The following is a 13,782-nucleotide window of genomic DNA, read 5'->3' on the forward strand; positions in this document are numbered from 1 at the left end:
TCCTAGCTGTGTGACCCTGGGAAAGTCACTTAACCCCAATTGCCTCAACAACAACCAAAAAAAAAAAAAAAAAAAAAACCAAAGAGGGAATACATTTCAGGCATAGCAAAAAGCTAATGCAAAGACACAGTAATGGCAATGGATACCTTCATAAGGGTAATTTGGGGGAACCATGGAGTGGATGAAGGGTAATAATGGATCCTACTAACTCTAGAAGGTAACTTGAATGCCAAACAAAAGAGTCCATATTTGATCCTAAAGTTAATAGAGAGGATATTGAGAAGGGGAGTGACATGAGCAGATCTACACCTGAGGAAAATCATTCTGACTGCTGTGTGAAGAATGAATTGGAGTAGAGTGAGATTAGAGACAGGGAGACCACTATTCCTCAGGTGAGTCTAGGTAAAGGGGATAGGGACCTTGAGTAATATGGTGGCTGAGTGAGAGTGGGAAAGGAACTTACATGAGAGATGTGATGGAGAGGGAAACAGCCTGATTTGCGAGCCCCATTATGCCCATGTCAGCTCTGCTCATTGGTTCCCTCCCAGCATTTTCTAGAACTCTGAAGAGAACATCTCCATACAGTCCTCTGGATTGACAGCAGCAGCTCTGGGGTGCTGCCGGCATGTTTACATCTCAACATCTGATTGAGCTTTGCCTGATTGTTATGAGTGTTCCTTCCTCAAAATATGTGCAATTCCCTGTGTCAATCAAGCTCTTTTCAACAGCAGCTGCTCACAGAACACTTGAAAAAGTAGTTTTATTTTGAAACCCTTCCAACTCCAGCTTACATCATCTCATCCATGCTAAGAGAGCCCACTGGCTGGTGAAGAAAACCATCGCCTTTAGCCATAAAGAATAAAAGGAGTGGGGCTGGCGGCCTGCAAGTCACTCTCCTTTTCCCTACTTGGGGCATCCTGGAATGAGAATGGGCTCTGTGTTTCACTCCCCCATCCCCACTTTATTTGCTCAGGATCCCATTCCCCACCTGGAAGGCGCATCGTTTGCTACTGGTAACAGCCCTAGAGATCCATGTGTGGCCTTGCCATCACAGCTGGCTGATGGGCAGATTATGGTAATGTCATAAGCAGGAGATGATGACTTCAGGTAGGGAACAGACAGTAGGAAAAAGCAGAGCCATAAAGGTGGGCTGGAGGGCTATTACCCAATCGTGTGCCAGTGCATTAAGCAGCTGATGCCTGGTCTTTCCTAGATCTTTTACAAAAGCATTAACCTGGGGAAAATATATCTATCTCTGCCTTCTTTTTTTAAACTTTCTCCAACTAGCTCTGAGTCTCTGTGTTGAGCAGCTCACTAATCTTTGTAATAGCTTTAAAAGGGACCAAGACCATAGGTCCTCTGGTCCCTGTTTGAGGGAGATGAGGAAACAAGGCATGAAAGAAGTTTGTGCTTTTTAACCTGTGTACATTATTGAGTCAAAAAAAGGCTAGAATCAATCTGGTCAGCAGCGCAAACTGCATACTTACGGGAAACAAAAGATAGGGAATGATAACAGCCCTAACTCCTGACAAGTATCATGATAAAGACTAAATAAATGTGCATGAAAAATAAAATATTCAGAAAAATCTAGCAAATTCTGGTGAAGTATATAAAATGGGAAATGGGAGCAGAACAGACACAAATATATTCATCAATGTAATAGAAAGAATAACAACAACAAAAAATCCCAAAAGCTAAAACTAAACATTATGTAATTATTATGACCAAGATTGGCCTAGAGCAAGAGATGGGAAAATGCACTCTCTGCCTTCTTTGCAGAAGTAGGGAGCCATGGGTATAGAAAATTATATATACTGCCAGATATGATCAATGCTAATATATTGTTTTATTTCACTGAAATGATTTTTCCTCTCAATTTTTTTTTATTATATGGGATGACTTCTAGGGGAGAAGGATGTCAAAAAGCATATTTGAAAATGAACATAAAGCAAAAGATTATTGATTAAAATTTATCAATTACAATCTTAAAGAAACATCTTAAGATATTGCCATCTTAAACAAAATTTTTTTAAAATATCTTAAATATTCTTAAAATGAGGAAGCAATTAGATGGCACAATGGATAGAGTACCAGCCCTGAAATCAAAAAGACCTGAATTCAAATTCCAGCCTCAGACTTTTAACACTCATTAGTGGTATGACCTTGGACAAGTTACCCGATTGTTTCACACACACACACACACACACACACACACACACACACACACTTCTTAAAAAGAAACAAAATTTTTTAATGTTTTTAAAAACAAGATCATTGAATATACCTCCATAGAGTTAGTGACCCATGGGTATGCAAATCAAGGATATGTGACAAATCAAGGTCTCAAAGAAGCTTCACTCTAGAGGCCATCTAGCACCACCTTCCCATTTTATATATAAGGAAACTCGGGAATAAGGAGGTTGAATCACTTGTCCAATGATTACATAGTTAGTAAGTCCAGAATAGGAATCTAGATTCTCTACTTCCTAAGCCAGTGCTTTTTCCACTGGACCATGAACTGGAAGCCTGAAGTCTCTTTAGTCTAGAGTAGTTGTGGCAAAAAGGATAGGACATCAGATCTGGAGTTAGGAAGATCTGAGTTCAAATCCAGCATCAGACATTTACCAGCTAGATTTGATCCTGGGTGCGTCTCTATTTGTCTCACTTTTCTCAACTGTAAAATTGAGATGATAATAATAGTACCCATTTCTCCAGATAATTGTGAGAATCAAATGAGATAATATTTGTGAAGCACTTAGTATCATACCTAGCACATAGTAGGTACTTAATAAAAGCTGCTTTTCTTCCTTTTAGAACTCTTTTCCCCAAACCACACTATGGCAACATGGTGAAAAGAAGATCAGTTCCTTTGCCCCTGTGGCCTATTGTAGGTATTCAATTTGCTCCTATTTCCTATAGTCAGAAGCATAATTTAATGTCTCTCACTTGGGACACAAGAGAATGTTTAGGAGCAGGGGAGTGAAGGAAGGGATATGACAAACTGGGTGATGGGGGTAATGTTACCAAAGTCATTCTAACTAGGGGTAATGGGCAAGAAAGGAAAATGCTTGTTCTCCTAGAGAATCTGGTCTTGTGTCTCACAGAAAGTGAAGAGGAAAATGGTTCAAGTAGAGAAACAGCATAGTCTGGGAAGGTGGTAGGAGGAAGTTGTGCAGTATTCTGTAATGGACCAGAGAAAGAATAAGGGGCAAGAGATAGGGCATGACATGAACTGATGCTGAGTGAAATGAGCAGAACCAGGAGATCATTATATACCTCAACAACGATACTGTTTGAGGATGTATTCTGATGGAAGTGGATCTCTTCGATAAAGAGAGCCTTAATTGATCAAAGATGGACAGAAGCAGCTACACCCAGAGAAAGAACACTGGAAATGAATATAAACTGCTTGCATTTATGTTTTTCCTCCCGGGTTATTTATACCTTCTGAATTCAATTCTCCCTGTGCAACAAGAAAACTGTTTGGTTCTGTACACATATATTGTATCTAGGATATACTGCAACCCATTCAACATGTAAAAGACTCTTGCCATTTGGGGGAAGGGGTGGAGGGAGGGAGGGGAAAAATCGGAACAGAAATGAATGCAAGGGATAATGCTGTAAAAAATTACCCTGGCATGCGTTCTATCAATAAAAAATTATTTAAAAAAAAAAAAGAGAGGGCATGACAGTAGCCATGTGGAGTAAGTTTCTTCCACAATCCTAGAGGCAGTGTGTTTCACCCCTTAATATTTACTTCATTAATTAAAGCTTGATCTACCATAATATAAGATCTGAAGTTTTTCCCATGTTGGGGCTTCTGACCCGCTTTGGGCCTGAGAGGGAAGGTTTTTCTCAGATGATCTGGTCCCAGATTCCAGACTCCAAACTGTGTTATCAAAGACAAATAAAACATATTGATTTAACATTTAGGGCCATAAATTTAGAATAGGATAATACACATGGGAAAAAAGAACTAATATGAATTGTCTTAAGTCATTCAGTAAAAATATGAGATTTAAGTCCAGGTCCTCTGACTCCAAATCTAGCAATTGTTCCACTCCACTCTAGCAATCATTGTGCCTCCTTGAGAAGAGGATAGACTTTGTACCAACTGAGTGCAGGGAAATTCCAGATTGATTGCCTATCTGTTTGCTGTGTGATCTAGAGCAATCCAGTTAACCTGACTTGCCCTTAGTTGCTTCATCTGTAAAATTAAGGATTTTGGATTGAATGGCCTTTCTAGTTTTAAATCTGTGGCTCTATGATCTTGTGGTTAAAGCAATGGTACCTTGGCAAATGTGGGGCATTTAGTTACCAAGCCAAGTTAAAGAAATGTTGACTCACGATCACAACTCATCATTGGTTCTTCTTCACCTATACAGATTTTGGCTCCAGATTGTCACAGGGTGGGAGGAAGGCTCAGAAGCCTTCATTGCTTTTGACAACATCTCCCTCAGTCTGGACTGTTACCTTACAAGTAAGTGAGTTCATCAAAGTTAATTCTTTTCATTGCCACCAGCTCCTCTCCCCCCTTCGTATCAAATCCTAACAATCCCCTCCCAATTCATTCCATTTTTCCATTGTTTTCCTTAAGTGAGCTCCACCTAACCTAGATGCCATGGTGTCTTCTGTTTTCCTAGTCGATGGAGAAGAGAAAATATCAAGGGATGAAGCTCCCAATTCAAGCAACCTCTTTGAGAATATCTATAAAAAGTCACTACAAGATCCAAGATCCCAAGAGAGTGCACATGGGGAGAACTTCAACTTTGATCCAACAGGTAAAGGATAGACCTTAACTTAGTCATTTATTTCTGCTAGAGCCACAGAATTGGGTAGATATTTTGTGTTCTTTTTTAAGAGGCAGAGTGAGGGGGGAATTTGCTTAATAGCTGTGTAGCTCTGAGAGAAAGCAAATCTATCATTTGGAGCCAGAAGGCAAAATACTATTAAAGTTGCAAAGAGGCAAATTTGGACTCAGAATCAGGAAAACTTCCTAAGAATTAGAGCTGTCCCAAAGTGAAAAGGGCTTTCTCAAGAGGTTCTTTTTCTTAAGGATCTTCCAGAGAATACTAGATGACCACTTACTTGGGGGTATTTTAATGGAAGTTCATTTTCTGATTTAGGAAGGACTTTCTGATTCCTAAGATACTCTCCCATTCTCAAACTTCATGATTCTATAAATCTCCTTGGCAATCTAAGCAAAGGGAAAAGTTTAAAGAATATGAGAACGAAGTTTTCCTCTCTTCCTTCACTGAGGGATGCATATTCCTTAGCAAAAAAAAAAAAAAAAAGGAGAGAATCAGCCTGAAAATGTTCTTAAAACCCCCAAACTTGATAAAAGATATCTAGTATTGTGCTTAGAATGAACAAGTAATTTCAACAGTTCTCTTTCTATAACTGGGAAGTATTTTTGAACCAAATGGCAAGTGAGATTCATATTTACTGGTTCACAGCTAGGGTTAGAGACAGAGAAACCCTTTGTTAAAAATAAGAAGTTCTAGGGGAGAACTTCTTCAGGGTAGGAATATCTGTCACGCATATGTGGCTAATAATGTTTTCTTTAGGAAGTCTCCTAAAAATACTAATGCTGTAATACTAATGAAACATTCTATTACAAAGAGGGAATTTTGGTTTAGGCAAGAATTGGATTCAATGAAGAAGTAAAGGACATTGTAAGGGTTCTCTGGGTCCAGTGTATGCTCTCTTCAGGGAAGTATAGAGAAATTTCAGCTTCTTCAGGTTCTAGCTAAACTTCCCAGAGCAAGTTCACTTGGTTTTCCTTCTATTATCTTCAGTGTCTTACATATCATAGATATTATTGAACAAATGAATGAACAGATGATCCAAGAAAACTTGATCTAGGTTCTTCAGTTAGTCAGTCAACAAGAATATGTTCTTAAGTCAACATTTAATAGTGTTACTATATGCCAGGCATTCCTAATCTGATGAAGCTTTCCCCTACAATTTCTTTTATCGTGTTCATTCATTTCAGTCATGTCTGACTCTTTGTGACTGGATTTAGAGTTTTCTTGGCAAAGATACTGGAATAATTGGCATTTCCTTCTCCAACTTATTTTATAAATGAAAAAACCAAGGCAAACAGGGTTAAGTGACTTGTCCAGGATCACAAAGCTAGGAAGAATCTGAGGTCAGATTTGAATTCAGGAAGATGTCTTCCTGATTCCAGGCCCAGTCCGCAATCCGCTGAGTCACCTAGCCACCCTAGGATTTCTTTCTTAAAACAATGGGTTTCTATGCCTCTAGTGCTAGCCATGAACTAAGAAATATGAAATCTCATTTGCCATTTGGTTCAAAAATACTTTCCAGATATATCTTTTGAAATTGTCTGTCCATCCTAAGCATAAAACTGGATGTCCTTTTTTTTTAAAGCCAGTTTAGGGGTTTTGAAATTAGTTTTAGAACTCTTCCTAAGCCCTGCTGCTTGCAATTTGAATTGCTATTATTTGAATAGCATTGCCTATTTTATAGGTAGTATAGGCCAACTGGGAAGTTTTCCTTGGGCATAGATATCTCAAAGAAGCACATATATAACACATTATTCACTTAGATCTTTTTTTCCTAGAGAAAAAATAATCTCATCTCTTTACTGAAATGACTTCATACATTTTTGTTGTTCAGCCATTTCAGTCACGTCCAGTTCTTTGTGACCCCATTCAGGGTTTTCGTGGCAAAGATTCTAGAATGGCTTGCCATTCCCATTGCTATCTCATTTTACAGATGAGGAAAGTGAGGCAAACCAGGTTAAGTGACTTGCCCACACAGATAATAAGTGTGTGAGGCCATATCTGTGCTCAGACTCTTACTGGCTGTGTGATCTTGGGCAAGTTACTTCACCCTGTTTGCTTCAGTTTTCTCATCTGTAAAACGAATTTGAAAAGGAAATGGCAAACCACTCCAGTATCTTTGCCAAGAAAATCCAAGAATATGGTTATGAAGCCTACTGAAAAACAACAGAAGCAATGTTGTGGAGGAAAGCACTGGAGTAACCACCAGAAGTCTTGACTTCTAAGTTTCTGCCCTATCACTAACTATTTGCATGATAAGGAAGAAGTATCCTTATCTCAATAGTAAAATGAGGGGAAGAGATTAGATGATTCCCAGGTACAACACCTCCTTTTTCTCTAAAAAGATTTTCCCTCTCTGTTGCTCTTGCTCCCTGTTACTACAGAACAGGTAAGTAGGGATGAGCAGTCCTTTCAGATTCACCAACATGAATCTGCTAAGTTTCCTCCACCTCTTCTCCTGCTTTGATCCAAAGCCCTCTAGGATTTATGTTTTAAAACTAGGAAATCCAACAGATGTATCCTCTCTAGTCTGACCAGCCCAAGACAGTCTCCAGTAAATTCTCTGGGTTCAAGACATAACCCTGTATTTCAGCTGAGGAAGAGTCATCCTGGAACATTATGACATTGTATCATTACTGGAGTCCCAGGCTGAGCTCTAGATGAGCCAGAACAAAGATCTCTTCTAGAATCCTGGAGAAGAGAGACTTAGCCCCCAAAAGTTTCCATTATCCTTGGGAATATTGTTAGATCCACGAGGAGAGGGCATTTCCATAGGGAGACTTCTGCTATTTTGGCTTCTTCTCTGAAGACTTTGTCTCCCACTCAAAATTAGTTTTTAATTAAATTATTGGCTGCAACAGGAAAAGAAAAAGTAAAAGAAAAGGGGGGTCCTAAAAAGAAAGATAGACATTAGGCTCCAATGAACTAGATTCTCCTTGTGTCTCAGCTACTCATCCATTTGGAATATAAAAAAGTATTTGACTCCGGGTGCTGCTGCTATTTGGATTGGGAAACATTATAATGTATAATCCATTCATGATGACTGTTGGTCAAGCTTCTATTGCTAATGAATGTGACCTTGGAGATCACAGGCACTTGGCTTCAGGCCCCTTAGTGACCACAGGTTTCTCTGGTTCCAAGTTTATGAAGATTTTGAAATGCCGCCAGATGCCCTTTCCTCTATCCTGAGACCCTGAAAACCCTGAACTTTGAAAAGAAAACCTAATTATCATGTATTCTCTCTCCTATATACGGGAAATAAATGAAACTCTAGCCCCTTGAATAATGAAAACAGAGGAGGCAAAATAATTAGTATTAGGCATTTCAAAATCTCTATAAGACCAAAGCAAGAGCAACTGTGATAACAAAAATACTCAGAACAAAGAAGAATTTGCACTCTAAACTTTCCAAATTTCCTAAGGCTGCCATAGAATATCTTGTTTGATTCAAAAATGCTATAAATAAATGAATGAAATTAATATGATATAATAAACATTTTAACTCTCTACTATATATCAGGCAGTGCACTAAACAACAGGAATACAAATAAGAAAAAGAAAAATAATCCCTGGCTTTAAGGAGTTTGTAATCTAATGTGGGGAAATTATAGACAAAAGTAAAGTAAAAAGCAGGAGATGGGTAAAGCAGAGAGTACTCAATTCGGGGACATAATGATGATGGTAGTAGAGTTTAAACTAACCACAGCAGCTGGTGACAAAAGAGATAACTGGGATTTCAAGTTTTCTATAAAAGGAGGTTATGGGAAGAGTTTTGTTGTTCTATCCTCTAGCCTTCCAATCAGAGAGACAGAAGTAACTTAGGATACTAATGAGGTATGAGTACCAAAGCTGAAGCAATTTCCATGATGATGAGTTTTCTGGTGATGAGCTAATCCTGGACTGGGTGATGATGATGATGATGATGATGATGATGATGATAATGACAACAAGGAAGATGAAGAGAATGGAGTCAAAACTAAGCAGAGTAGCTGGTGGCAAATAAACAAATAAATGAATGAGCTAATGAATGAACAGTCCATATTTCTAACCATAGATTCCAACACAGCCATTTCAGAATTTAAGCCCCAAGATTCTTGGTCTTGGATTATGTGGATTATTTTCTCTCAGTCTCAATGTAGTCTTCTAAACTGAGTTGAACTGGGCTAGCTAACTAGGATGTTCAGCCAATAAATTGTCCACTCAGGTGCTCCATGAAGCTTTCTCGGAAGGTCTCTGAGTCACTTTAGCTAATCAGATGAAGGGGCTGAAAGAGAAAACGGGCAAGCATGAAAGCTGGCAAAATTACATTTGTCGGCTTTACACATACAATTACACTAACTGAATGGTCAGGATAATGCAATCAAGGGAACTGCAGAATTGTATTTCTATATTTGGTTGAAATAAATGGAATGAGTGGTGAGGTAAAACAGCCCTCCCTTCTCTGCAAAAGCTTAGGTGACAATGAAGGGGACCAAGGGTCAGGTGAGGAGCCTAAGACAGTCCTCAGGAACTGAATTCATTCTGCCTTGGTTCCGCTTTTCTTCCTCACTGCCTACCTTCTCTCTTCCTGTGGCCTTTCTAATAGAGCAGATGCTAGATTGATGAATGGGCTGTCTGAGAGTGAGACGCAACCTGAACTGTCAATCCCAAATATAAGGAGAGATTGTCGAGATCTCTGCCACCTATCTACTACCTTTTCACTAGCTCACGAGCTCAGAGCTATAGACTTAGAGCTGGACTAAATGGGTCATTTAGCCCATCTTGTTCATTTTATAGACAAAAGCACTCTCTCAGAACTTGGTTTGGTTAGTCCCTAGAAACCAAAGATTTTGTTCCTCACTAGGATTATCCTGGAGAACTTGCCACTTTAGCATGACCTTACTGAACTTGAACTCTACTAATAGAGCTTTTAAGACCAGGTCATCAGAAAGAGACACCAACTGCTACATAGAAAGTGGTCAAAAATTATTTGTTGTATTGAACAGAATTTGTTAATCCACTCAAGTATCTTTTGCTATCGCCCTTGCTCCCTATCTGGACCTCCCATCCTATTGCTTCTCTTGAATAGATATAGCTTCAGTCAGACTGAGATCTGTTAAAGACTTCAGGTTAAAAAAGGCCATGGTGTCCCACTGCATCCAGGACCATCTCCAGTCACCTCATTCTCTACCTGGCCACTGGACCCACATGGCTCTGGAGGGGAGAGTGAGCAGGTGACCTTGCCCAGCCCTCCCTCACATCCAATTCACTTGCATGTCATGGCGTCATCTCCCTGATGTCACGGTCCTCTTTGAGAATGAAGGATAAACAACAACAATTTCTCATCCCCAAAAACTCTTGTTGGCTGTATATTATTGTCTGGGGCAGTTAGGTGGTGATGTATGGAGCACTGGGTCTGGAGGCAGGAAAATTTGAGTTCAAATCCTTCCTCAGACATTTAGTAACTGTGTGATTCTGGGTAAATCACTTAATCCTCTTTGCCTCAGTTTCCTCATCTGTCAAACGAGCTGGAGAAGAAAATGGCAAACAGCTTCAGTATCTTAAGCAAGAAAATCCCAAATGGGGTCACAAAGATTTAGACACAACTGAAAAATAACTGAATAACAACAATTGGAAGTTATTTCAAGCTGTAACATCAAAAAGAGATTTTCTTTGTTCTGGTCTGTGCCTTTCTGGCTGGTTGGTACTACCCTCAAGGACATAATATTAAAAGAACTCTGCTTATTGTTTCTTTTCTTTTTATTTATGCATTTTGTTATTATAGCACATTCATTTCTGCATATATCCCTACTCCCTCTCCTATTCAGTGAGTCATTTCTGATAACAAAGACAAAGAAAAGGGGGAAAAGAAGGGAAGGCATTTCAACAAAATCACCCACCCCATCGTACCTTTCTGTATAGGCAATATTCCATACCCAGCATGGTACAATGGAACATGCACTAGATTTAGAGTCAGGGGGCCTGAAATCAGAATCCCATGCCAGCTACTTATGTGAGCTTTGGGTTGTGTGGTCAAATCACTTCACCAAAATGGACTTCAATTTCTTCACCTATAAAATGAGAACACTAAACTAGATGACTCTGAGGTCCTTTAAACTCTAAATCTATGATCCTATGATCATCCTATGATTCCTTTCTTCTATAATAAAGGGATGTAAGTAATTTTCTCAGCTCTTCTCCAGGGTCAAACTTGATCATTATTTCATAGTACATTTCATAGCATTCAGTTTTCTTTTCTTTTTTTTTCTGTTTACATTATTTGAATCATTATATTTATTTTTCCAGATTGTGATCCTTTCACTCTGTCAGCTTACAAAAAATCTTTCTTTTCTGCTCAATAATTTAATCCCATCAAAATTAACCTGGGAAAAGCACTTCTCTCCTGAGGTATTTCAACACACCAGTGGGTTGGTGGTATACAGACCAAAGTATGCAATGATGTCTTAAATATATAATACTCTACAGATTCTTTCTTTTGAACTATATAGCATATCCACCATTTGCTCTCTCTTTTCTACTGCCAAAATTCTATTCCAGGCTTCATCACCATATGCCTAGATTACTAAAATGATCTCCTAATTGGTCTCCCTGACCCTGCTTTCTCTAGCTCATATCCATGCTGTATAGTACCAAAATCAATTTTATCCTGTCACTCCCCTGCCCAAAACCTTTCTTTGACTTTATATCATACACAGGATTGAAAGCAAATAATGTGGTTTAGTAATCAAAGCCCTTCACAATATGGCTCCAATCTACCTTTCCAAAGGTATCTTATATTGCCAACATCCTGCTTTGAGGAGGCCATTCTAGATGTATCCTCTTACATGCCCTATTTACTCTTTGCTCCTGTGATCCTCCTTCTAGAATCACCTAATCGATTATGCATTGATTAAGTACCTACTGCATACCACACACAATGTATTATAATCAAACAATCCTGACCCTCAAGAATCAGACATTTATTTACGAAATTTAAATTTAAAATTTAGGGAAAACAACATGTGCAAAATAACTATATGCAAAAAGGTCATTTGGAAAGGGGGAGAGAGGAGATAGAAAGTGTTGTTGGGGGAACAGGAAGACCAGCTTGGTCTTTGTGAAAGAGAAGTCATCTGAAATAATTTCTAAGGCTAAAAAGTTGAGCTGGGGGTCAGTTTGAGAAGGCCTTTAAATCCACAAAGAAGAGTTCATATTTAATCTTAGGAGTAATAGGAAGCCACTAGAGTTTAAGTAAGTGAATGAGATGGTCAGAAATTTGCAGAAAATTAAAATCAGAGAGATTTGATTAAGGGAACCTAATGGGCAAGTTATGAAAGCCAAGTTAGAGATGAGGAAAAACTGAACTAGGGTTGTGGCTGCATGAGTAGAAAGAAGGGACCAGATGAGAGAACTTAGACATAGAAACAAGATTTGTCACCTGAGTGTCTTTGTACAGTAAGGGTGTGAAGGAACAAGGGTCATACCAATGGCATGAGCCTGGAGACTACAAGAATGACAACTCCTTTAACAATAAGGGAGAAGTTCTAAAAGGGGGGGAGGTTTGGGAACAATAATAACAAGCTCCATTTTGTACTGTTTGAGTTTGACAAAGAAAATATTCTGCTTCTTTCTTCATATGTGAATCCTGTTCTGACTCAGGCTCCAATTCAACTTCTATCTTTTCCACAAATCCTCCCCAATTCCTCCAGCCCACAATGATTTCTCCTTTCTCTAAGTCCCTAGAGTATCTGCTCTCTCATTCTGGCAATGTGATTGCTATATTACATTTATACTTCTTAAATTTGTAACCCTGGATGAAAGTGAGATAGTTCCTAGACAGTACAATGGATAGAACATGGACCTGGAGGTCAGGAGATTCATCCTCATGAGTTCAAATACAGCCTCAGAACAACCTGTGTGATTGGGCAAATCTCTTAATCTTATTTGCCTCAGTTTCCTTATCTGTAAAATGAGCTGGATAAGAAATAGCTAACTATTCCAGTATCTCTGCCAAGAAAAATCACAAAGAGTTGGATGTGACTGAAAATGACTAAACAACAATTAATGTGAATTTTTTTTCATTTATTCCACAAGTAATAAATAACTATTTTGCTTGAGGTCTTGTTGTTTTACTTTGGCTCCTAAACTAAATTGTAAGGGTCTGGAGGGTAAACCTGCCAAGTTCTATATTTTGTATCACTCTTAGTATTTATCAAAGTCGTGCACATATCCAGCTATTCACTGACTATTTTGTTAAATCCATGGATGGATAAATGGATGGATGAATGGATGGAAATATGTTTAAATGAATGAATAAAACCAATCAGAGAATTTCAAAGGAACATACAAATAAGCACACTGTAATATCATTTAGTATAAATAGCACAAAAAGGACTATCACATTATAGACAGGAACAGTGAATGAAAAAGTCAGAAGACCTAAACTGTAGCAGCAGTTCTGCTATTATCTCACACTATGTCTAGATACAAATCCCAATTCTTCCCCTTGCTACTCATAGGACTGTTAGCAAGGCACAGCCCTCTGGACCTTAACTTTCTCATCTGCAAAATAAGAGGGCTAGTCAAGATGGCTTCTTAGGCCCTTTCCAGTTCTTAGCCTATGATCCAATGACTATGAATTATTTAGGGTCAGGGAAGGGTTGGGACATTGACTTTTCCTCATCTGTAAAATGAGAGAGTTGAACTTAACTGATCTCTAAAGATCATCCCAGCTCTAAGACTCTGTGATTTTTAGGGTTAAGGGAAAGTAGAGTAAAGAAATAATTCTATTTCCCCTATCTCTTTCAATTAACCTGTGACACTTTTAACATCCTCAGAAGTAAGGGTGACAGGCTGTCCTTTTCTACATACAGTGACATTATTCAAGAGCAGATGCCAGTGCCAATTGAAAAGTTTTATATATTTCATATAAATTGATTGGGTCTATTTCTGCTAAATACATTATCCACTCACTGTGGAACAACTATTAGAGATAA

General features: G+C 38.6%; 1 protein-coding gene across 1 annotated transcript in view; it reads left to right on the forward strand.

The window, feature by feature from the left end:
- ALK (ALK receptor tyrosine kinase) overlaps positions 1-13,782 on the forward strand; it is a 1,046,930-nt gene that overhangs the window by 928,039 nt on the left and 105,109 nt on the right. The window contains exons 10-11 of the mRNA XM_051976205.1: positions 4,386-4,480; positions 4,644-4,781. Of these exons, the coding sequence (XP_051832165.1) occupies positions 4,386-4,480; positions 4,644-4,781 (233 nt within the window). The remainder of the gene's footprint in view (positions 1-4,385; positions 4,481-4,643; positions 4,782-13,782) is intronic.

Source organism: Antechinus flavipes, chromosome 2 (assembly GCF_016432865.1).
Source record: "Antechinus flavipes isolate AdamAnt ecotype Samford, QLD, Australia chromosome 2, AdamAnt_v2, whole genome shotgun sequence".
In the NCBI taxonomy this organism is placed as follows: domain Eukaryota; kingdom Metazoa; phylum Chordata; class Mammalia; order Dasyuromorphia; family Dasyuridae; genus Antechinus; species Antechinus flavipes.